The 25961-nt window shown below is 39.1% G+C and overlaps 2 protein-coding genes across 6 annotated transcripts in view; one reads left to right on the top strand and one right to left on the bottom strand.

Moving 5' to 3' along the window:
* LOC126376243 (TWiK family of potassium channels protein 9-like) overlaps positions 1-25961 on the top strand; it is a 406126-nt gene that overhangs the window by 144674 nt on the left and 235491 nt on the right. Inside the window, exon 1 of one of the 3 annotated variants that reach the window (XM_050023533.1) lies at positions 21382-21425. The exons of the other annotated variants lie outside the window; for them this stretch is intronic. The gene's annotated coding sequence lies outside the window, so the exon portion shown is untranslated. Of the gene's footprint in view, positions 1-21381; positions 21426-25961 lie in introns of those variants that run through there. 3 annotated transcript variants of the gene reach the window in all.
* On the bottom strand, positions 15965-20661 carry LOC126376252 (uncharacterized). 3 transcript variants are annotated; one of them, XM_050023551.1, is made up of 3 exons: positions 19957-20661; positions 19387-19569; positions 15965-18748 (listed from the first exon to the last, which is right to left on the bottom strand). In XM_050023551.1, exons 1-3 carry the CDS (start codon positions 20339-20341, stop codon positions 18702-18704), a joined length of 615 nt encoding a protein of 204 aa, XP_049879508.1. In that variant the 5' UTR covers positions 20342-20661; the 3' UTR covers positions 15965-18701. The 3 variants fall into 3 exon arrangements, with proteins under 3 accessions (XP_049879508.1, XP_049879506.1, XP_049879507.1); XM_050023549.1 differs by having other exon boundaries at positions 19957-20657; XM_050023550.1 differs by lacking the exon at positions 19957-20661 and having other exon boundaries at positions 19387-19943.

Genomic DNA, 25961 nt, shown 5'->3' on the forward strand with positions numbered 1-25961 from the left:
CTAACGAGAATAGAATAGAAGAATACGAATTGTTTATTATAGAGAAGAATGCCACATACAAAAACAAGACAATAAAATGATTAAAAAAATTCACAAAACAAATTACAAATGTGCCAAAAATCATCTAAATGTGATTTTCTAAAAAGGCTCTTACCTGTAGATAAGGCGAAGTTGTTCAGATTACCCTTTGATCCCGGATACTAGTTACCCAAGGGTCTTAACTCCTCGATCTGCCATAGATACGACAGTATTAAATTCCTCAATTTACCAAAAAACATGTGTAACTTGATAAACTTATTGGTGTCAATCTTCTTTGAGGTGAGATAGTCAATCATGGATAATTGGCGACTAATTGATACCCACTGCGGACTTCAAACAATATTGTGTAATGAACGACAGGGAATGACTGTCTAGATTGTTCTTAATTAATTTGAAGGGCCTTTAGTAGGTCACTCTTTGATCTCTTAACCTCTTAAAAGCGAAGGAGATTGTGCGTAAATATATTACCTAATAGCGAACTTGTTGTTCAAATTCAAATGCATTTATCATCATGATTTCCTTAACATTATCCCGTTTTTCACAGGGTCCGCTTAAACTAACCTAACCTTTTTTTTTTTTTTTTGGTAACGAAGGGGAAATCCTCATGGATACCTCGCCACCCGGGGGAGCGACGAGGTTATGTCGGACTCTTACCGACTAAAACCCCTCCGATGGCCCTCTGCTGCGCATGTCGGGAAGCTCCGGGATCTCTAACGAACGCACCGGTGCTTCCCTCGCGCCTGCTATAAAAAGCGCGTCCCGGGGTAGGTCCCCACCCCTACGCCATCCCAGTTTTACGGCAATGCGAGGCCATGTCACATTGCCGTCCCTCCCGGAGACCGTATGAAGAGCGGCTCGGGCCCCCGCCCCTACCACTCACGGTCTCCAGTGTCCCCTTTCAGTCGCCTTTTACGACAGGCAGGGGGTACCGTAGCCCTATTCTTGCGCCCGGAACTACAGGGCAGAAACTAACCTAACCTAACCTAACCTGAAGATTTGACAGGTCCAGTTTTTCATAGAAACAACTGCTTGTCTGACCTTCCAACCCGCGAAGAGAAAACCAGCCCAATACAGGTTAAGTCACATACCTCCGAAAATGCAAATGCATTTACAGCACCAAAAAATAAAATACTTAAAAATAATCTTCTTCTTATTGTGTGGGTTCTGAGGTGGAACACCAGCCTCATTAAACCTGGTGTCAGGGTTATCATTGAGCCGCCAAAGGCCCTGGCTCACATTACTCACTGACATCAGTAAATAGGAACTGAGACCAAGCAACGGCTTCATAAAAATAATAGTGGTTGTTCTGCAAATGTACCTTATTCGCATCAGGTACGATTCAAATTCAATTCAAATTCAAAAATATCTTTATTCAATACGTAACATAGTTACAAGAATCGTCAATTTTTACATAACGAACGTCTCATCCGCCTAAAACTACTGTAGCTTCTCACAACCTGTATAGACGGGGAAAAGAAGCTGCAAGAAAAACCTCGCAGTATGAACTAAGTACCTACACCTCTCCGAGTTTTATGTTAGACCAACCTTTAGCTGGTGAGCCGTATCGCCGTGTATAATGTAAATTTATATTTGTTTAAATAGTAGGTATATTCCTTGTACCCTGTTTATAGAAGCTTTATGAAGGATATCTCTTTGTTGTTTCATGCTTATGTAAATAACATCCATCAAGATGTTTACAACTTTTTCGACAACAACAAACTTTTATTAAGTACTTCATAGTATTACGCTGTTATGTAAATATTCCTATACTGAACTGATAGCGTAGAATCCATACTAATATTATAAATGGGAAAGTATATGTGTGCTGAAGTGGCAGTGGGCAGGACACATAGCGAGGAGAACCGATGGCCGCTGGGACAGAAGGGTTCTGGAATGGCGACCACGTGTCGGACGACGCTCAGTGGGTAGGCCTGGTACAAGGTGGACCGACGATCTGGTGAAGGTCGCGGGAAGCCGCTGGATGCGGGCAGCGCAGAACCGATCGTCGTGGAGATCCTTGGGGGAGGCCTATGCCCAGCAGTGGGCGTCGTACGGCTGATGATGATGATGATGATGATGTGTGTGTCTGTCTGTTTGTCCGTCTTTCCCGCAGCGACGAATTGAAGTGTTTTTTTTAAGTGAAGATAGTTGAAGTATCATAGGCTACTTTTTGTCTCTTTCAAACCCCTCACTTCCCTAAAATGGAAGGTGGAATTTTGTATGGAACATTTCGCAATTTTCAATGTAGAAAGCTAAAAATTGGTATGCAAACTATTTGTAACTAACAAAAAAAAATCAATCATTTTTTTTTGGAAATCTGCCCCCATCCCCTTCAAAGAGGAGGTTAAATTTGATATGGGACTTTTGGCAGTTTTTAAGGTAGGAAGCCAAAAGTTGGTACATTTGGGAAGGGGAACCGTGTTACCTTGAATTCAACGCGAGCGAAGCCGCAGACAAAAGTTAGTAAGAAATAATATTACCTATAGAACGGCAACTCTCCGCTCCCGATCAGCGGCTGAGCTAGGGTTACTTCACCCCCTCGGTCTTACTTTAGTCTTCAATCGTATGGGCGTCGTCACACACACACATGCGCGTGTACGATAACGTCAATGAGTAGTGTCTGTGTAAAACGGGGTATTTTGTATGAAGTGTCTGGGGTGTGCTGATCTTCTTCCTTCCTAACCGTATTCGGCCACAGCGACTCGACAACTAATGAGAGCGTCGTTCGTGTGCTCTAAAGTGACTGACATATCCGATCTTGGCATTAAATGTACGACCGCATTCAATGCACGTCAGCGCTCCTCCTACATAGTTATAATCTACCATATATCTTCAAAATCAATATAAATTGTTCATACATACAGAGAGAGAGAGAGAGAGAGAGAGAGAGAGAGAGAGAGAAATGTTTATTTCACAAAACTGCACTGCATCGGGAGTCTCATATCCCTGATTTAAACGCGCTAAGAACCTCATATTAAGTGTTTTGTTTATGTAAGTCGCTTATAACATAATTGGTGTGCATCATTACGTATATCTTTTTTATACATGACTTATTAATTTGTGGCTCAGCCCACTCCTGTTGAGATAGATGCTTGAATTATTCTCACTTCTATTTTCTTACTGTCCCTCGGCAGTCTTCGTTCTTCCGAAAACAAAGGAATGCTAATTTCCATGTTCATAAATTATTAGATTCATCGTGGATCAGAATTTGAATTCAGAACTGAGTACTTTATATTGTTTTGTTCATGCGGGAATCAAAACAAAACAACAATGGAATACTTAGTTCCGAATTCAAATTCTAAAAAATGAAAATGGAAATTAGCACTGTTTGTATTCAATAATGCGATTATTTCCGATAGACACAAGAAAATAGGAATAAGTACTATACGTTGACCTAACGGTGTTATCATACGAAGGAACAATCGTACCATTTGAGGTCAATATTGCAATTCAATTTCAAAAGGGATGCTTCAAATTCAATGTATTTGTACATAATGGGCCCTCCGTCGCCATAACTAGGTTATCATATTAACATTCCCTTTTAAATGACTTACCCGGGGCAATATACGCTACGATGTTGGTTGGTGAAAAGAGGTCATGTTGTATATACCTACTTACAATAACCTTAAATGCTTCGTTTATGACCTAAAATGAGTTAAAAGGATTCTATGTTGAACCGGCATGAATTAGCTCCATACGTCCTCCGGTTGGTTGAGGGGAGGCTTGTGCCCAGCAGTGGGGCGTATATTGGCTGTTTATGTGTCCTTAGAAAAGGTTTAATACGATCTACTCTGAACCGGCATGCGTGTATGAAGCGATTGATGAATGTAGAGGAAGCAAGAAAAGTGTCTCTGGAATTCTATAGTCTCTGCTTACCCCGGTGGGAAATAGGCGTGAGTTTATGTATTATGTTATATTATTCTGATCAGCAGGGCTAACGTGCACAACGTGATAATATCATCGATCGATTCAATAAATTTCTTTGAAATCGATAATTTGGTTTTTTCCCTAATATGCGTGGCACGTAATTTTGTTCGTTTTTTGACAGAACGATATGACTTCTTTGGATTCACATATAAGCACGAATCGACAAAACGACATTATAAATATATCGTCAGGTAAAGTGACCGTGTAAATAAAAATTTACTTTTTTATTTTTACAGTTTTACATTCAGCCACTACAGTAAAAACCAATTCGACTGAAACAAACACATAATTATTGTAAGACATAACAATTATTATTATTTATCTAGAACAATATCACATCTGTGAATTTAGCCACCGAACAGCTGTTAATGTTAGACCTGTACATAACATAAACATAACATAAATAGCCTATGTACGTCCCACTGCTGAGCACAGGCCTCCTCTCAATCAACTGGAGAGGGTATGGAGCATACTCCACCACGCTGCTCCACTGCGGGTTATGGAGGTGTTTTTACGGCTAATAGCCGGGACCCACGGCTTAACGTACCCTCCGAAGCACGGAATCAATTTACTTTTTCGGACAATCAGGTGATTCAAGCCTGAAAAGTCCTTACCAAACAAAGGTCAGTCTCACAAAGTGATTTCGACAATGTCCCCATCGGGAAACGAACCCCGTTAGACCTGTATGATGAGTGAATAGGTAAACACAGCAACAATCAACAATAAAAAGATTCATCATCATCTTCTTGTCCTTATTCCACTCTAGGTGTGGTCGGCACAACATAGATTCCCCTTCCATTCTACTCTGTCAGTAATCATCTCGGTACTCACACCTTTCACACACATATCCATTACATTCCTCGTTATACGCCTCCATCCCTCTAGCAATAACAAGATCTTCTTATATCGTGTGGATTGTGAGGTGAATTATCAACCCCGTCAACCCTGGTGTCAAGGTTATTACTGAGCCGCCATAGGCCCCTGACATGACTCATATAACGACTAGGTACGTGCTTACATCAGTAAGTAATAACCGGGACCAACGGCTTAACGTGCCTTCCGAAGCACGGATCTTTTTACTTTTTGGACAATCAGGTGATCAGCCTGTAATGTCCTAACCAAACTAGGGATCACAAACTGATTTTTGTGATTTGCCCCCAGCGGGATTCGAACCCGGGACCTCCGGATCGTGAGCACAACGCTCAACCGCTTGACCACGGAGGCCGTTATAACAAGATTACAATCAACTGTAATTCACAAATATAACGCATACAAATCTACCCCTAGTCAATACAATACGGACCCTAGAGAATGCAGTAAACCGCATTCTCAAACTCAATAATATGCAACAATTAATCCAGAACTTTACGCAACTTTTATTCCCGAACGGTAACAGTCGATGTTTTTGTTGCAAACTCTCAGTCTATATAACGAACTATAAAAACTTTTCCTCTCGATGTTTATAATGTGAATCGATAGTTTTTGCTTTTGTAACTAGACTCACCAAGGCTACGAGTCCCAAGGCACCTCGTTTGGTGATTCTCTACAACCTACTTCAGTGTTATCTACCTGGGGGTCTAAAAATTGCGACATTGAAGCATATCACTAAAACATACATGTTTTAATTTGACAATTGCGGTAGGGTCAAGAAATCGGCTGCCCTAACACAACAAAAATAACTTTTCAAATTCAATTTCAAAAATATCTTTAGACTTTCAAGTCGTTGTCCGATCGCATTTCAGTGAAAAAAAAGCAGGCTAAGTATTTATGGCCGCAAATCCAAAAGAGATACATCAAAATAAAGTCACAGCAATGTCGTTTATCTGCAGTATAAATAACTCGCAGTAACGCAGGTATCAATCAACTTTTTCGGAAGGATATGTACACATCCATCATTCTGTATGTCATATGCTGCTGTTGTTGGTGGAAGAGATAAGATCCGAGCGTCAGTATACTAACTACAGATTGAACGATAGACCTCTATGAATGCACAGGGAAAATACGTCAAAAGTCTATGAAAGGTTATTTATGTTTGTTTAATTAATTACTTATAATAGACTAGCTTTTGCCCGCAACTTCGTCCGCGTGGCGTGTTATAAATAAATAAATAAAAGAGAGATCTTTGTGTGTGTGAGAGTGCATATCAAATTTCAAGCATCTAACTTATGCAGTTTAGATTTTTTTATACAATTTTTTTTCCCGCTAACTCCCATTTTTCAAAATACAGCCGTAACTAAACTTTATATTTACTAAGGTATGCATGCATGCTAGATTGAAAACATCTTACGCGGTTTCGATTTTTTCATACAAATGTTTTTTGCGGTAACTCCCGTTCCCGTTAGAATTTTGCAATAATTATCCTGTTGCAACTAGGCTTAAAGTTAACTAAGGTACCTGCATGCCAAATTACAAGCGTCTAACTTAAGCGGTTTAGATTTTTCATACAAAAGGATTTTCCCGCTAATTCTCGTTCCCGAGGGAATTCCGGGAATTCCTTTCTTAGTGCACCTCTACGGTACCTAAGCTACGTCCTTCCAAATTTCAAGTGCCTACGTATAGCCGTTTAGGCTGTGCATTGATATGTCAGTCAGTCTGTTTCTCCTTTTATACAGGGTGGCCCAGAAGTTCAGGTTCAAAATGAAAAATTAGATAGAAGGGCTCATTAGCTACCAGAAACACTCCCATGTATGTTCAGCAATTATTTACGGTTTAGGAGATATGACCCATTTTGTACCTTTTTCTAGATTTTCTACTTTACTTCAGAAATAATCATTTTGTCGCTATCCCTTTCTTAATAATTATTTTATTTTACTTCACAACTATGCCTAAAGCTGTGTACCGCACAATTAAAGATAAATCAAAGATAAAAAAAAAGTTATCGAAAGTGAGAATTCGACCAAAATTGTTACAGTTGTTAATATTTCGCCGACGAATAATAAACACATGAGATTGTCATGGACCCTGAAAGTATTTCTAAAAACTGCTCCATTTAATAAGCTTTTAGAAACATCCAAAAAAAGTACCCTTAATAAGGGCATAAAACTAAGTAATTAGCCCTCAAAGATTGCAAGACAGACAGATTTGAAGGAAAATTTGACATTCTCATACAATGTAGCTGCTTCTTTCTAACGTTGTTAAAGGTGCTCAAAGACAGATTTTATTTTAGTATCCAATAGTATGAATCACCAACAGTGTTTGGGGATAACTTTTTCCTTCAAATCTATGTACCTTCATTAAAATACGAATACCAAAAGTGACTGCAAGTTTTGTCTTCGGATTGTTGCTATGTCTACCCTGTTAGCGATTATAAGCGTGATTTTTATTTACTTTTAATTGAAAACGGGATGGGAATCCGAAAGTTAATACACTCCTTACGCAAACTGCTTAAGGGTGCTCTTTCAACTGCAAGAATTCGCTTGTAATGTCACATGACACATTCGATTTCGAGCATTACATGTTGATGATGATCTCAAAAACGATGTCGGCCATGGCGACTACTTAGACTCCTAGTCGGAACGACGCTGATGCGCCCGAATATGACTTATGTAGCCTATCTTCACAGTGAACTCAGCGCACAGTGAGGGCACGTGAGCATACACACCGTTTCGGTAATTATAATGAATAGCGGCAGGGGGACGGGTCTTTAACTCGTCACGTTTAGCGTCAAGGTATGCCGTACGCTCTTACTCGAACTCGTGGACTCGCCTCATCACACAGTGTAATCAAGCCAAACCGATAGGACCTCCAAGAAAAACAAACCTTCAAGAAAAGAACGTGCTCCCATCTGAAAGGCCAGCTGGTGACTACTGGTCACTACGGGTTTGCGTACCATCAGGTGATCCACTACAAGTTTGCTGGTTTACACTTATTACAAATTGACATAATTGCTCGAATCTGTTGTAGCATTAGATTACAGGGTTCTGTTGTGCACAGGCTGAGCACTATAACACTTAATTTTCTTCCATGATTGGTGTAATGATCAGATCTGCAACATTACACGCTACATTACGGGTGAAGGAGCACCCTAACAAGAGCCACACACGCACATATTTATGTGATCATTTTCTCTTTATAAGATATTTTACATACATACATAAACCCACGCCTATTTCCCACCGGCCTTAGCAGAGACTATGGAATTATATTTGCTTTTTCTTGACATTCTTCTCTTGCTTCCTCCACATTCATCAATCGTTTCATACACGCACGCCGGTTCAGAGTAATATTATTGAACCTTTTCTACGGACATCTCCAATTTGGTCAATAAACCAATAATATGTGTATTTGTATTGTATTGTAATAAACGTTTTTCTAGGTCTTCCTTCTGCCATCCCTTCCACGCTTCGCTTTATAATAGCTACTGCTTTCCCTTCTCCCTTTCCCTTCTCAATCTTAGTCACTGTATCGTCTTTTACACCACATCTCCATTTTATCACACTGTTTCTCACTCTAAGACATTTTAGGAGAAGTTTAAAGCTATTCACGATAGAAATCAGTTGAGCTTTTCAACATAATTGTGTCACACACACAGTCTGTTAAAATAAAACCTATTGATAACCATAATAAACAACCTGACCCAAAAATACATATACACACGACAGCCCATTCATCAATTTCACCTTTAATATCGCTTTTGCTTTCAATTTGTACCCAAATTCAGGCTTTGTAAGTAAATACATTTACATTTTTACCCGTTGTTTCTTTTTTCGGGCGATAAATTTTATTGGATACAAGTGATCATATTCGTAATACCCCAATGCGAGTGTGCTAAATTAACTGGTGCGTCATTTGTTTTTGCTAAGCCTTCCTTAGTCCTATTTTATATTTTTTGTAAGTATGTATATTGTATAGCTCTCGTAAACTTCTTTTAATCTTGTGCACGAGGGACTTCCCAGGCTACGTTCCTTGAAAACAATATTCATGGCGCTGTACGGTCACGAGCATTAACATGTATACACTTTGGTACCATGTCACATTCACTTTTTTGACAAATTGAACTGTAAGTCTCACTGAATGTCAAATATGTTAGTGCGACAGAATCTTAAAGTGGGTACACATTATATTGCTCACGACTGTACAGATTTTCCTATGTTTATACTGATCTCATATTTTTTTTATCTTTGTTTTTGGGTATAAATGATGACTCTTTTTGTTACACCCAGGAAGAATTACATCTTCCACACATTATTATTCTGATCTAAATAAAGAGAAGTAATATAAGTAAGTAGCAACATAATTCTATACATAATGTGATACAAATATCAAACAACAATTATTTTTAAATATGCTTCTGCCTAATTTTGGAATAATTGTGTACCCCAGTAATGAGAAAATAGGTAATTATCATGTTAAATCTGAACAGCGCCATCTATATGTCAGGGTCCTTTGGCGGCTTAATAGCAACCCTGACACCAGGGTTGATGGGGTTGGTAATCCACCTCACAACCCACACGACAGAAGAAGACTGTCAGTTTTTACGATATGCCCACATTCAGTTGCTCATAATTCTAGGTAGCTAACTGAACGGCGTATAATATAATTATTTTTAATGGATCTGTCTTAAAGAATGATCAATCTCTTAACATCATTCTTTAATTTGTTAGTTTCGTTGTAAATTAGACGGATAAGCAAGCGTACATTAAGTTGACCTAATTGCAAAAGTATAATGGTTAGGAGTACAGACAACCGGATTTCCTAGAATCTCATAAGACTCAATTAGTCGACTGTGACAAATTGGTTTCTAAATGCTTATAAATTTATTCAGAAAATTGTTAAGGAGAGTACGTAATTAATATTAAAGAGAGTGAGAGAGTCTACATGGACGGACGTTCTGTTGCGCCGTCGAAACTGTCTGTCAAGTTTTATATTAATCGGGTACTTGGTTAAAGATAAATTATGAAATTCTTATTATTAAATAAAGACAGATCTGAATCTACCGAAAAACATTACCTTTTTTTTCTATTATACCTATTTATGAATTTTAATCAAAAAAAACGTAATAATAAGTGCAACATTTTATCAAGTTTTTCTATTAACGCCACAGTGTGCTTTTTCATAAAAATTCCATAATTATTTCGTGCTCTTACGTTTTGTAAAAAGTAATTGATTTCACTAGTTGGAAACTACCCTTTAAGGGACTTTCGTTGTATTACACGCAGACCGGTATAAAACTATAAACACAATGCGGCACTTTACAGGATACGTTCTTCAAAATTAAATTCAATTCAATTCAAATTATTTATTTCAGATTAATATCCATAATTATATGATGACGATATCAAATAAATGATATTAATAATATTAATGATGATTATTTTTTTGATTTTATTATTGATGATTTATTATTAATGATATTAATTATATTATATGATGATTATTTATGTGATGGCGTGACGACTTGGACGCTTGCCGGAGGGACTGGCCGGAATACGCACAGGACCGCGAAAAATGGAAAGAGGAAGGGGAGGCCTTTGCCCAGCAGTGGGATCTTGTAGGCTAGATTAGATTAGATTAGATCCATAATTATAAGTATAAGTACATCAGATTAGATTAGATAAATTAAAATTAAATTATATATAAAGTCAAATAAAATTAATATTATTAATAAAAATGAAATTACACGAAATAAAATAACATAAAATAAAATAAAATACATTGGTGCCCATTCGGGTGCACACAAAAACAATATCGATGGCGCTGTCCAGATTTAACTTGATAATAATATCCTATTTTTGGCTTACTCAGGTACATAATTATTTAAAAATATAATGTAATAGCCGAGAAATATATAAAAATAGTTGTTGCTTGATATTTGGATTAGATACGTACGTATTATATTGCGACCTTCATTGCTTCTCTTTATTTTGATCGGAATCATAATGGGTGGAAGATGTATTCTGCCTGGGTGTAATATCATATACCAAAGCCCTCTGCTTACCTCAGTGGGAAATAGGCGTGAGTTTGTATATATGTAGGTATGTATCATGCATGTGTATGTCTGTTATACATGAAATTAGAAGGTTAAGCGAAGGCATATTTCCGTATTCAACTAACATACTTAAACCTACTGTCTAGATTAGGTACTAATAGTGGTTAAGCACCATTAATTTTGTATTTATTTAATTATTAAATATGTGTGTTGTGATTGCTTCGAGTAAAAACATTTGAGATTCCCGCTGTTTGTGCACGGCGCTCGCTTGACCGTGAGTAGCGAGTGTTGCTGGATGGCTCGCAGAGGTGGCGCTAGTTACACCATTTTCCAATGAAAAACTGCGTGCTGATTGGTCGTGATCGACGCGGCCCCTCTTAAATTGTTCGTCGGCTTCATGGCGGCTGCATATTGTTTAGCTCCGTGAAATAAATAAATATTTTTAGTGTTCTTTGACTAAAAAGCCACCGGATTTCTTTCAATTAACTTTATAAACTTGTGCTCGTGTGTGTGAAGTGTTATTATACGAGGTAAGTACCTCGCAATCTTCCTGACTTTTTCGTCACCGACTTCCACGCTGTGACTCGATGTGACTGAGCGACGAGTTTTCTTTAAAATTACTTTGAAGAGGAGTCGAATCTTCGCCTCCTGCAGCTAGAAGGCGGCACTTTGTCAAAGCAGGTGAGTGAGTGGCTTTGGCACGGGAGTCTGTTTATGTTACTTGAAGCAATCCACATATCTTCAAAAAATTTACTAGGGTACATCACCCACCCAAGATTGGGCTATTTACACGCCCTTTCAAATAGATAGATAGATATATCATTTATTTGCATGAACACAGTTCAATGGTCTTAATAGGTAATAATAATGACCTTATTGTATTAGTGTATTGTAGTGTGTGTTGTGTTGTGTATTGTGCTTGAAGAGCCGCGATTGCAGTGAGATCGATGCTTTCCAAATGTGGTGTTGGCGAAGGTTGCTACGCATACTTTGGACTGCGATTCGAACGAATGAGTCCATATTAAAAGAGCTCAAAATCACGATGCAGTGCTCCTCAATATGCCGGAAACATGCCCTAAGCTTCTTCGGACATATTATTATGCGGTCCCCAAAGCACGGCCTGGAGAAGCAGATCATCATTGGGCAAATTGATGGTAGACGCGCGCGAGGAAGGGCACCTACGAGGTGGTCTGACACCCTGAAGAAGACGGTGGGCGGCAGCATACAGAGGGCGGTCCACGCAGCATGCAGCCGTACTGAATAGAAAACCATAACCTATGGTTGCGATGCTCAGCAGTGAGGGAACGACGAAGAAGAGAAGTGTATAGCCTGCTTGCAGGCAATAAAAATATAGGTCAGGTTAATATCGGTTTTGTTGTCGCAAGTAATCAGAAGATAACTTCCAGCCACTTTTGAAATTGCAGCATCCACGGTAGCCCAGTTCGAAGAACGCGTGACTAACATTGTAGTGTGACTTAATCAAATCCCGGTTCGGGCTCTAAACCATTCCCTCTCCTAACGTGTGGGTTAAGAACCTCCATGGTCCAGTGGCTGAGCGTTGGGCTCACGATCCGGAGGTCCTGGGTTCGATTCCCGGACATATAACAAAAAATACTGTTTGGTCCCTAGTTTGGTTAGGATATTACAGGCCGATCACCTGGTTGTCCGAAAGTAAGATGACAACCCTGACACCAGGGCGAGGAGTGAGTTGGTTTGGTGGGTGTTACATGTATACACCTTTGCCCCCTCGGGGAGACAGCCGTGATGCTATGTTATGTTGCGATACCAATCCCAAACCAACCTCCGGAAGCAACCCTCACAATATTTGAAAACTTGCGGAATTCCACAAATACCATTCATAAGCTTATCTTACACACATTATCTTTGACACCAAAGTTACCCATCTTATGATGGCATCAATCAAAGTACGACAAACTAGGGCACATTAATCAACTCGCGTCATAGGTTTAATGACCTATGCCTTCTGATATGACCATAATGATAGTTCTTGTTGCCTTTTGTCATATTTTGATGAAGGTCTTGGAAGTTTAATTTCTGGTTTGGGAACAATTTTGAAACTGGAGAATTCCTGTGTGAGTGTTTGGGGGCCAACACGGAATTATTGATTCATAGTTTTAAATTTACGCGGTTATTATCATAATTAAAATATATAATACCGCCGGTGTCTGCCCGTAGAAAACTATGGACCTACCTACTTCACTCCAATCTCATCAGTCATCCCGTGATCATGGCACTTGCAAGAGTGTCGAAATATCGGAAATCCATATCCCTTTTTTAAATGCGGTAAGAACCCGTTATTCATCATCATCAGCCGTACGACGCCCACTGCTGGGCATAGGCCTCCCCCAAGGATCTCCACGACGATCGGTCCTGCGCTGCCCGCATCCAGCGGCTTCCAGCGACCTTCACCAGATCGTCGGTCTACCTTGTAGCGGGCCTACCCACTGAGCGTCGTCCGACACGCGGCCGCCACTCCAGAACCCTTCCGCCCCAGCGGCCATCGGTTCTCCTCGCCATGTGTCCTGCCCACTGCCACTTCAGCTTTGCAATTCTCCGAGCTATGTCGGTGACTTTAGTTCTCCTGCGGATCTCCTTATTTCTGATTCGATCAAGCAGGGAAATACCAAGCATAGCTCTCTCCATTGCCCGCTGAGCGACACCGAGCCTCCTCACGAGACCCATAGTAAGCGGCCACGTCTCACTGCCGTAGGTAATCACTGGCAACACGCACTGGTCAAAGACTTTCGTCTTGAGACACTGAGATATTTTGGATGAGAAGATATTCCGCAACTTCCCGAATGCTGCCCATCCGAGTTGGATCCGACGAGAGATCTCTTTCTCGAAGAACCCGTTATTATGTGTTTTAATTACGGAATTATTGTATCATACAGGTTATTCGTGACACTGTACTTTATTTTATTTTAAATAAAATACAATATCATAAATTTTGCAACGGAAAAATTCAATCCACTTGATATTATATCAGAATTATGACCTGAATCTACCTTCAGTAGTAGATACGGTGTCACTAACACTCTGTATATTATGAGCCGTGTGCGACGGTCCAGAGTAGACGGTACTAAAACTTTTTCATGCTTATCTCCAATTTGGTCTAGTAACTCACTTACCGGTTTTGATGTTTAGAAAGTGAAGAAATAGGTACTCGCTTTGAATATATTTGGTTTTATAATGAAAAAATAGGTACTCGCTTTGAATATATTTGGTTTTATATACCGAATATAAGGAGCGGGAAAATAAAACGGCGTCGTTCTTGCTACTCCATTTTGTTTCTTTTGTTTTTATGATAAAATATGTGGCCAGCTAACTAAATTGTTACACGCCGTTTTCGGTAGATGGCGCTTGTCTGTGACAGAAAGACTTGTTTTATAGTTATCAAAATATCGTCAAGTTACACGCAGTGGTTACGTGTACAATGATTTGCATTACATAATAAATTGTTACCTAATGAAGATAAACAAACCAGAACAATAATTAATGTGAACCACAAACCGACCAAAAGCCACAAATTTGAAAAGCTTTTCAACTAATAGAACAACTGTAATACACCGCAATTCAAAACCGCGTTATTTGATTTTACCTTTAAATTAAAAGTGGCGCCCAACATGGGGCACCGAATCGAAAAAATATGAGCACCAATTTTTGTGATTTTACTACGTTCTTTCGACTTAGCAAAGCAAAATATTGTTAAGTAATTATTCAAACTCCCCAAACAACAACGTCCCTTAACAAAAAAAAAACTCATATAATAAAAATCAATGGATTGCTTCATGTTTTTGGGACCGAGATTTTTTATTCTTATTCAAATTTCTTTAGGGTGTCGCGTGAAAGGATCACATTATTTGCAATGTATTCATTCGTAGCTTCAGTTCAAATCAGCGTAACAGGAAATAATTTCTGCTGAACAAATAGACAAAACCCCGTCCCGCATGACCCAAATCTTAGGAACAGCAAACTTGAAAAGTTTGGCACGTGACAATGGCTTCGAAATCCACGGCTTGCGACACGAAACCTCCAACAATTCTTCACTAAAACCTTTTACGAAGAAATAAAAAGAAAGGGACGTTAATATGCTCTTTATTATTTGAGGGTTTGCAGACTTAACACTGGAGCGCTTTTATATTCCGAGTGAAATACAGAATATGTGAAAAAGGTTTTAAAGTCGTAAAAAGTTTTGTTTTATAAAGTATTAACTTGCTCAAAGGTACGTTGTGACATCGTTTGCATATCTACTTTGTCCTCTGAGTGAAAAGTAAAAATTTTGTTACATAGGTTTAGCCTGTTGTGTTACTTTGTAAGAGGGTATCTTGTTTGCTGAACTAGAAATTTCATTGAGTTAGTTTTAAACCCTTTTAATTCCCTGCACAAAACAACAATAAAGTATTCACTTGTGACTCTGCCCAACCCGGTAGAGATACATGCTTGCCTTCACGTTCGTAAATTGCTTCTATTCTTTTAAAGTCCATCAACAGTTGTCGTTTTTTCGAAAACAAACGAACGCTAATTTCTATGTTCTTTAATTATTAGATTTATCATGTATCCGAATTTGAATGCAGAACTGAGTCCTTTATAATGTGTTGTTCACGCCAGAATTGAAACAAATTAACGATAAAAAGCTAAGTTCTAAATTCAAATTCTGATACATGATAGATCTAATCATTTTTGAACATGGATATTCGCATTCGTTTGTATTTGCGTTTGGAAATGCGATGATTGAAGGACATTTTGAAAATAGAAGCACTACTCAGCAGCGTCCAGTCGCTTATCATAATAGGCAGGTCGTAAAGTCCCTTAAGGTTTGCATCCTCAGCAGATAAGTTTATTTTAGCATTATTGTCTTGCAAGATTACATTCTCTACATTGTTACCAACGTTGTCTAACAAACATTTCCTAGAAACTGCAAGAAATTATAATTTTAATTTCAGAATGAAATCCCCATTCCTTTCGTACTAAACATACATTTTCTTCTTTGCAGGTAAAATCTTCTGGCTGTTGGAGGCGATGGTCGCTCCGGTAAATAAAACTCTTCGAGATGTTAAAGTGGACTGTATTAGAATTAAGAACTAGGAAATATTTACATAAAGTTAAAAGATACAAGAAAACGTGCCTCGTCGGCAAAGTCCGTGGCGTAAAGTCCTGTAATATTGCCATAGGACAAAATATTACAGTAAAAATAATATAGACCTTGATGTTGCCAACATGCTGCGGCCTCACAGAATATGACTTATTTTTAAATTGAAGTAATTAACCTTTTAAAGCACAACTTATAGAGTAGAATATCAAACTATTAAAGACATACTACTGAAGTGAAGCTAATCAATTCAATGTAAAACATTCATTTTAATGTATTCTATGAAGCACATGAATAACATTTCTTTTAAGTTAAGTGAAAAACAATCTAGTGAAAACTTTAGACACATAAGTACAAATAGTAACCTTTTACATCTGATACAATGCCTTTATATAAGTTAAAGAAAAACTATCGACCAGAGTATAGATGTACAACAGTTTTAAGAATTGTTATTATTAAAAGAGAAAACATTACATCTCATAACAATATTTGTAAGAAAACTGTTTGCAAAATGAAAACATTAAAATAATAATTTTATGTAACTTATTCTATATAAAAATATCCTATAATAGGTATGTAAGTAAAACATAACAATGTATCTTCAGGTAAGTAAATACATAAGCACATATAAAATAAAATAACCTTTAATCTTATTCTAAATATATTTACTTATCTATAGGCAAGACGCTCACCTTCGTCACAGACCTAATGTGAGTTTTGCCATTAGGCGTCTTTACTTCTAAAGCCCTAACTTTTTGGTCAGCTCCAGGGAAAACTTTGGTTACCCGGGCCATGGGCCATGACAATGGTGGGGTGTCTTGTTCCCTAAGTATCACTAGAGAACCTACATCAATATTTGGTACATCATCTCGCCATTTAGGACGAGTTTGTAACACGGTAAGATAATGTTTGTACCATACTTTCCAAAACATTTGTTTTAGCTTTATACAATGGTCCCAAAACCTTAACCTATTGTTAGGTGCATCTGACACATTTTGTTCTGGATATGAGGTCGGAGCCACCCCAATGAGAAAATGTCCCGGCGTGAGGTATGAAAAGTCATCGATGTCTGAAGTTGACATGGGAACTAAAGGCCTCGAATTTAGTACGGCTTCGATCTCACACAAAACAGTTTGAAGCTGCTCATAAGTTAGCAGAGTGTTGTGTACAATACGTTTTAAATGGTACTTTGTACTTTTGACTGCGGCCTCCCAGAGGCCACCAAACACCGGTGAGTAGCATGGAATGAAGTTAAATCGCACTCCTCTAGTAGCTGAATAATCTTGCACCTGTGTTTGATGGTCTCGAGACGCGAGCAGCTTGTGCAAATCAGCTAATTGGTTGTCTGCGCCCTTAAACGTCGCTGCGTTGTCACAATAAACATCGGTGGGCAAACCGCGTCGCGATATTAGTCGTTTGAAACAAGCGAGAAAGGTATCGGTGGTCAAGTCTGAGGCCAACTCAAGATGAATTGCCTTTGTTGAAAAGCAGACGAAAACACAAATATAGCCTTTACCTACTACTGACTTTCGTATACGCGAAAGCTTAACATTGACGGGCCCAGCGAAGTCTATTCCAACCTTCTCGAAGGGACGCGAAGGGGTGACACGGTCCGCAGGTAATGAACCCATTAACTGTTTTGCAGCCGCCGCTTTCAGTCTGAAACACATAATACATTTGTGAGTGACTTTTTTAATCTCTCGTATACCATTAATTATCCAGTATCTTTCGTTTAAGCTAGATAACAAAAGTTTAGGTCCTGCATGAAGCAGCCTATAATGCTCATTCAGAATAATAAGTTGTGTAACATGAGAATTTTTAGCTAATATCAAAGGGTGTTTCCTAACATAGGTAAGATTAGCATGGTCAAGCCTGCCCCCTACTCTTAATAAACCCTCTTCATCTACAAACGGATGCAATGGCTTTAAACTACCTTTTAAACAAGTACCATTTCCTATAGAGTGAAATTCCTCTTTGAAGTGAAGGGATTGATCATGTTTCAAAATCAGTCTCAATGCATTATTTAACTCGGCACTAGACAAATAATTATTTTTATTCTTATCGTTTTTAGATTTAATGTTGCGACAGAATCTCAGTACATAAGCTAAAACTCGTGTCATTTTTTGTATAGATGAATACTTGTAAATATAATCAAATACCTCCGACTGCGATTGCGCGACCAGGGAGATCACGGCGCTGGTGGTCGGGGCTTCAGGTAGGTTTACAGGTGACCCGGGTGTAGCAGACTTCAGCTCAGGTAAATTGACAGGTAAGTCTATATGTTCATTGACTAAGTACTCACTGTTTCGTTGAAAGTCTGGGCCGTGCCACCGTACCTTGGAGTGTGGAAGATCACTGGGGTCACTTAGGGTGCCTCTGCTTATTAAATCGGCAGGGCTACCAATAGTATTAAAGCTCTGATATTCAGAGAAAGACCTCTCATCTTTATGCAATCGTTTTTCTAAATTATGATTGTCCTGCAACTTCACAGAGTTTAGGAATACACTTTCGCAGAGCCTGTGCTCTGTAGATTTTTCATTGTATACATGTGGTACACTTTCAGCTTCCCAAAATGAACTTACAGCATTATTAAGACCGTTATCACAGCTTTGACAATACAAAGATACAACCTGGTCTGCAACACTACCTCCCACTACATAGCCGAACTTGGTGTTTATGAAACGCGGTGTGGGCAGCTCATTCTGTGATGAGAAGCGCTCTGGCTCCGTGGATGGCAGTATCACCTGAAAAAATATGTCCGCACCCATAAGCATATTAATTTCCCCAGGCACATTAAAGTTATCATCTGCAAGTGGTAAGGCAGGTGGGATGAACATACACGACAAGTCAATCTTGTTTTGTGGGAGTTTGCATGTGATTGTGTCAATGACATGGCAGTTGACCGTAGTTGAATAGTCAGACTTCAATGAATAGACATGCAACGGAAGGGAATAGGATATTTTGGTCTTTGCATTGGAAATACCAACTATATCAGCCGCATTCCGCTTAGGAGTCATGCCTAGCATATTGACAAGCTTGCTGGTAACAAACGAAGCCTGTGAGCCACTGTCTAATAAGGCCTTTATGGTGTGCTCCGTGCCATCCTTAGCAACAACCTTGACACGGCAAGTGGGAAGGATCACATGTGCATTGTCACAAGAAAAATTGCATGACTGTATTTTATTGACCACTTCCTCAGCGTGCAGTAATGTATTATGTGCTTGCCTGCATGTAGCGCATCGGAAATGGTATCTGCATTTTTTAGTGTGTGAATTTAAGCATATCTCACACAACTTGTTAGCCCTAACAAACTTTATTCTGTCAGCGACAGCCATACATTTAAAATGCGGGCAGTTAAATAATTTGTGGGTTGTGGACTTACATTTCAGACATCCGGAGGCTCCTGAGTCGGTTGCGATGTTGACAGCCAGTTTCTTCCTTACCATACCCTGGTCTGCAGTTTCCAGAGCCATGGCTCGTCGTTCTAGGTACTCAAGGAACTCCTTGAGGGACGGGTCAGCCTTCAGGTCTCGTTCCATCTGATATGCTCGTGCCGTGTAGGTATCTAGTTTGCGAAACAAAAGACACAATAATATGGCATCCCACGATTTAACTGAGTCGTCTAAGTTCTTTAAAGCCGCAATTTCCTGCCTAACTGTCGATATAAACTCGCGCAGTTGCACTGAGGTTGATTTTGATACAGAGGGCATATCCAAGATTGTGTTAATATGATCACAAATAATCAAGTGACGATTGTCATATCTACTGTTAATTAATTGCAATGCCTCTTCATAGCTCTCATCTAACAAAGGTAAGTTCTTAATTAAGTCATAAGGCTCATCTTTTAACAAAGTCCTTAAATAGTACATGCGTTGGATATTGTCTAACGAACTGTTGTTATGAATCATACTGTTATACAGTTGAATAAACGGTTTAAAGTCACCGTACTTACCAGTGAAAGGTTTAATTTGAATTTGAGGCAGATTGAGTTTGGCAGCCGTGGCAGACGACGTTGACGGCGTGTTAGGCTTCTCGGTACGCATAGCCGTACCAGAGAGCAAAGACAGTTGGCTGCTCAGGGAACTAAGGGCCGAGTAATACTTGTCCTCCATGGACTCTACATCCTCCTTGTCGTCATCACTAAGCTGTATTATTTCCACATTAAACTGCTCGTACTCCTTGAACGAAGTCTCGAGCCGCGACTTGCGAATGTTTAAGGTGTCCATAGTCGCCTTGTTGAATTGTTCACTAGCCACAAAATTAAAAATCCGTGTCAACGTGCCCTTTACGTATCCTCTTGCTGCAATTAAATGATGAAAACGCTCGTCGTCTGCCATTGCCGTTAATAACAATTACAATAGTATATAACAAACGAATAAAACTTGTATAAATATAAAATGTAAAAAATGAAATTATGATTTAACGAAAAAATTAAAATGGCTGAATGAGTAAAAAATTCAAAAAATTGTTCGGAGATTCGTTCCTCGTCGCGCCGGTAGAGCTTCACTGCGTCACCTTGCTGTGATTGGTTGCCGCTCTGCGTCAAATTTCCCGCTCGTCCGTGATTGGCTGAAATGCTGTGCCGCCGTTGTATTATAGGCCGCACGCACACGGCACACGGAGTGAGTGAGTGGAATAGATGTTGCCCTCTTGCGGTAAATATGTGCAACGAAGACACCGATCAATGATACCCAGTCAATATTGAAGTAGATTGAAGTGAAAAAATTGAAGTCACTTTTATAAAAAAAAATAAAAAATTGCCGCTCACGATAAATTTTGCGTGTAGCTTGAAAATATGAAACAGAATTGATGCTCACGATTATGTAGCGTGAAAACATGTAGGTTTCTTCCTTCTTCTATAATCTTCTTATCACTGTTTCTGCAGCCTATTATGTAGCGATGGAATGACTAGGAGAAATTTTGCCGCCAAACCTCGTAGGCGCGAAGCGTTTGAAGTTGAAGTTGAAGTGAAGAATGTATAGAATCGCCGCAAATTCCTATTTTGTTGCGATAGATGGCCCGTCCATTAATAATTCGACGTAAATCGCTGCCACCCGTCGTAGGAAATATGCTATCGTTGACTTTATGTTGACGACACTTTCCCGCCGCCGCGCTGCTTTCTTTGTCTTCAAAGTCACTGATTTTTCCCGGTCTCGTATGGACCAATGTTGGAGGCGATGGTCGCTCCGGTAAATAAAACCTCTTCGAGATGTTAAAAAGTGGACTGTATTATATTAAAACTAGGAAATATTTACATAAAGTTAAAAGATACAAGAAAACGTGCCTCGTCGGCAAAGTCCGTGGCGTAAAGTCCTGTAATATTGCCATAGGACAAAATATTACAGTAAAAATAATATAGACCTTGATGTTGCCAACACTGGCTGTAGTCCAAGGATCGCAAATTCTCCTACTTTTTAATAAGTGAGTAACACGTAGACAGATAGAAAAATATCTAGTGTGAACTTTTTAATTTAAATTTTAGCTTTTCCGTGTATTCTCGTGTGAGTTGTGAGGCCAATGACCGATCTCATCAACCCTGGTATCAAGGTTGTTGAGATCCCTTATATGACTCATGTAACGACTACACACTTAGTTGCTAGGACCGACTATTTTACGTGGCCTTCGAAGCACGGCACGTCTTACTTTCGGACAATAAAACAAACAATATTAAGGTAACAAGTAACAAACAAGACGAGAATAAAATAGAATAGAAATTGTTTAAACTACCAAAACGGAGAACATACATAAACAATTTTGTAATAAAAAGATGATTCCTACGAATTAAAATCATTCTTTTTTTGAAATTAGATGAAAAGGACGCCACACACACAAAAACAAGACAATAACAACAGTTAAAACCCAAAACCCCTATTTATGCTTAGTTCTATCTAGGTACTTAATAACAATATTAGACTCCTAGAAAACTGGCCCAATTAGGTAACATAAATATTTACAAGAGCTCTTGTAATGTATTCGAAATGAAGCCCAAGTATTTATAAAAGAAACGGGAAAATAATGAAACTGACTCCGGTTTAATTTTGCAAAGTGCCTGTCTTTTAGCTTAAATACACAATTCAGGTCGTTTGAGAAACTTGGAAAAAATATTGTCGAAATAAAAACAGAACTCGTCTTGCCCTGTTTTAGTTTTAACATTGGAAATAGGTACATTATGAACATAAAAAGACCGTAAGATTTTATCTATCAATCTATACGATTGTAAGATTGAACTAAAATAAAGGTTTTTCACTTTAAATTAACTCCCTCGCGCTTATCGCTATCGACCCACTAGGGTCGATTAATTCATTCAAATATTTTTCCTCTCAGACGACGCCCTGAGCCGAGGTTCGCGCCCAACTGGGCACCCTCAGGCCTGTTGTCTTAAACGTTGTACCGGGTGAGAGCCTTCAGCGCTCCCCATTTGTCTACAATAAGTCACGTCAAAAAAAAAAACACTTTAAATAAGGTTCTCTATTGATCCGACATATAAAAGGTCTTAACGACTACGCTACAATTTTTAAATTTGCCAACCCAGATAGAGGGCCAGGGTTCGATTCCTAGACGGCTAATTTCAATTTGGTCTAGGTATGTATTCTCTTTGCTTTTGGTTTCATACAAGACCATTAACACGGATCCAGGGGAACAGATTAATCTTCTCTGCCCTGCAGTGGGGTAATTCCTGTTCGGCGCGACCTTGTCAGGGGGTGAGCGCCTTTTAGTTCAGTAGGCCGGAGTGAGATGGTGGCTGAGTTAGGATAGGGACCCAGACCTACGGGGTATAACGTAAAACCCTTGCCCAGGGATACGTGTGAGGACCTCGACGGTTGCAGAGGCGGAGATGGGATCTATACGGCAATGCAGGACGAAAAGGGCTAGTCACAGGGACTGTAACCTGGCACCTGACAGAGGACAGCAGTAACTGTCAACACTATTCAGAGGCGAAGGACATGAGTCCTAGCACGGCTTTGAAATAGACTACTCTACTCGCGTCAGACAGAGTACTGCGGGGCGAAAGGCAAGACAGAAACCATTGCCTTATTTTTCCTCAGGTAGCATGGAGAATGCTACATCGACAAGAGCGATCGAAATTAGTGATGGTATTTTCTATGCATATTTATGTATTTTTTATTGCTGTGAAGGGCATCAATTTTGTTTAAAATGTTAAAAATGTGTCGTTCAGAAAGCCTCCCAACTCCACTCATGAACCCTAATCAAAAGAATTCGACACATTTTAGTCGTTTTAATTACCTGACCCGTTCAGAGCACGAATCGGAATGTTTAAGTTCTATTGGAATATTAGAAAAGTTGTTCCGAATCGAACTCCAGTGCTCATTCCAGGTGCCAAAGGTTTGGAATGGAAAGTATGACCAAGTTTTGCAGATGAATCGGAATGAACGAATAAAACTTTGATGGAAAAAAATATCGGCAGTTGAAGTCTTACAATTTATAATATTTCGAAATGAGTTTGTTTACCGTTATTTTTGCAGCAATTTGTTTGGTGTATTTCTTCTGGGAAGTTGTAGAAAGTTCTGGAAGGTACTCGCGGTGCTGATTGGGGCTTGAAGTCTGGGAAGTTATGGAATACTTATATAAAAAAATGCTGAGGTTGGTAGTGTATGGAGCCACTTAAGTTGCGCCACGGGAAGACAGCATGCTGTCTCCAATTTTGTACCGAGTGAGAGCCTTAATATTAATGATTTTCCAAAAAAAAAAATCTCTGTTTCATTTTAACAAAAAAAGATCTAAGAACTAATTAAGTACGATTTTTAGGTTTACAAAGACACCAATAATACCTTTTGATTTTTATTACCGGTCCAGAATATCCACAGTCTTGATGAAATATCCACAACAAAAGGGTGGAATGCCTGCCGACGTCCGGTTGACCGCAGTTGGAATGGATGGAATGAACGTTTTAATCTCCAACCGAATTTTCAATACTCAAATTCCATTGTTGCGATCTTAGCGAAATAAAAGAATTTCCATTTCATATTTTGTGGTCTAATCGGAGATGCCCAGTATAATAGCCCTGGGACCCTTTCAGCACAACCCGGATACTTCATACAGATAACCTCGTTTTACAAAATAAATATTGCAAATTATTAGCATCTTTTGATGAACAATAACCATAAAAAAATAAATATTTATACTGTGAAGTCAAATATTCGGATCAGGCGATAGAACTTCTACATCCAATTTCAAAATTCGAACAAATAAACTGAACTGATAAAAAATAAAAACAACGGTCCACGCGATTCCTTCACGATTCAAATCTAAACTATGTTCGAGGGGTGGTGAGGTAAATCTAGCTCAGACACTGAGGGGGGGCGGAGAGTGGCTGTTCTTTACGTAGTATTATTTACTCCTTATTCTATGGTTTCAGGGTGAGTTGTAGCCCAGTAGAACGAATGCTTGACTCTCACTTTGAGGTCACAAGCATCCCAAAGCATTAGCAATGATTTTATGAACTAATCGGTTTCCAGTCCATGATTGGATCATAAATGATTATCGCGTGCTCAGTGGTGAAGGGAAACATTGTGAGGAAACCCATATTCCCGTGAAATGCACTTGCGAGGTATGTAACCTAACCTGTATTGGTCCGGTATTCTTAAAGTATAGTTTTATTTTACAGCTCGATGAGGCGTCTATCTAGGTGTTTAGTTCATCTTGCGATGGATGTACCTCTGACTACCCCAATTTAATAATAATGAAGTATGTCAATTTGGGAAAACACTGGCTCCTGAAATACAGTTAAATTAGTTTAGGAGCCAGAGCCTTATTTATAATTGTTACTTGTTTGTTGTACTGAATAAACTTTCTTTCTTTCTTTTTTGGATATAGGATGACCTTATGTTGTGTTGTTGTTGACTTTGTATGAAAAGTGGCTGCAAGTTGTCTTCTGATAGCTTTTGAGTTTAACCGCCCACATTTACATTTGTCATGAATTTATATAGGTATAAAAGGGTACTTATAAGATAAACTGCAAAAGTCCAATCACTTTCCAGCAAAGTAATACATTAACAGACGGGTTGCACTTAAGACCTGATTACGTGTCGTTTCTGTAATAGACCACAAACCCAATAGTGAGCATGACACCAGGGTTGATGGGGTTGTTAATCCACCTCACAACCCACTTGATAGAAGAAGAGACCACAAACCTACAAAAACGTCAATTTTGTAATTATGACGACTAAAGGTTCATAATTTCACCACTGGTATAAATAACTCGCTGGCTCAGTGACTGATCTTTTCTTTTTTGATTGTACCTATGCACCGTCAAGTGAATGCCATCCATATCCCTTACTGGACATGCTTCGATGCCCACGAAACTTGGCAAGTCTGATCGACCATTCATGGTTAACGCGACCAAAATTGAAAAGTATCGCCTGCTCGGTACTTACTGTAAATTCACCCAACTGCAAGTTAAATCCAGGTTTATCCTTCCTGCCCCCATCTAAAATAGAACACAGCAATTTCCAGCGGTTTCTCTAGACTGTTTCATGTTTATAACTTTGGGTAGGGACACACTGTCCATAAGACTGCCAAAGAGATTGAGACTAACAAGTACCGATAAGTACTATTCTTCTTCTTCTATCGTCTGGGTTGTGAGGTGGAAGAACCTCAGCAACCCTGGTGTCAGGGTTACTATTGAGCCGCCAAACGGCTTTGGCATGGCTCATGTAACGACTACTTACTTATGCAGGGTGTTAATGACGTCGTAACGAAAACTTTAAGGGTTGATTTAAACCATGAGTCTCAGTTGATATCAAGTAACATTTTCCGTCGCAAAAGTATCGACCTGAAAATAGTTAAAAAAAAAACAAAAAATTCATTAATTTTCCGACGCGAAAATCCACTTGATATCATTTCGGAATACGGGTCTGAATCACCCCCTCAGTATTTGTTACGATATCACTAACACCCTATCTACTTGTATGGCTACTTGTACAAGGTGTAAGTGAC

This window comes from Pectinophora gossypiella, chromosome 20 (genome assembly GCF_024362695.1).
Source record: "Pectinophora gossypiella chromosome 20, ilPecGoss1.1, whole genome shotgun sequence".
In the NCBI taxonomy this organism is placed as follows: Eukaryota; Metazoa; Arthropoda; class Insecta; order Lepidoptera; family Gelechiidae; genus Pectinophora; species Pectinophora gossypiella.

Excerpts from the sequence above, each read along its gene's own strand:
- LOC126376252 (XM_050023549.1), bottom strand. The coding sequence starts at position 18,124 with ATGACACGAGTTTTAGCTTATGTACTGAGATTCTGTCGCAACATTAAA.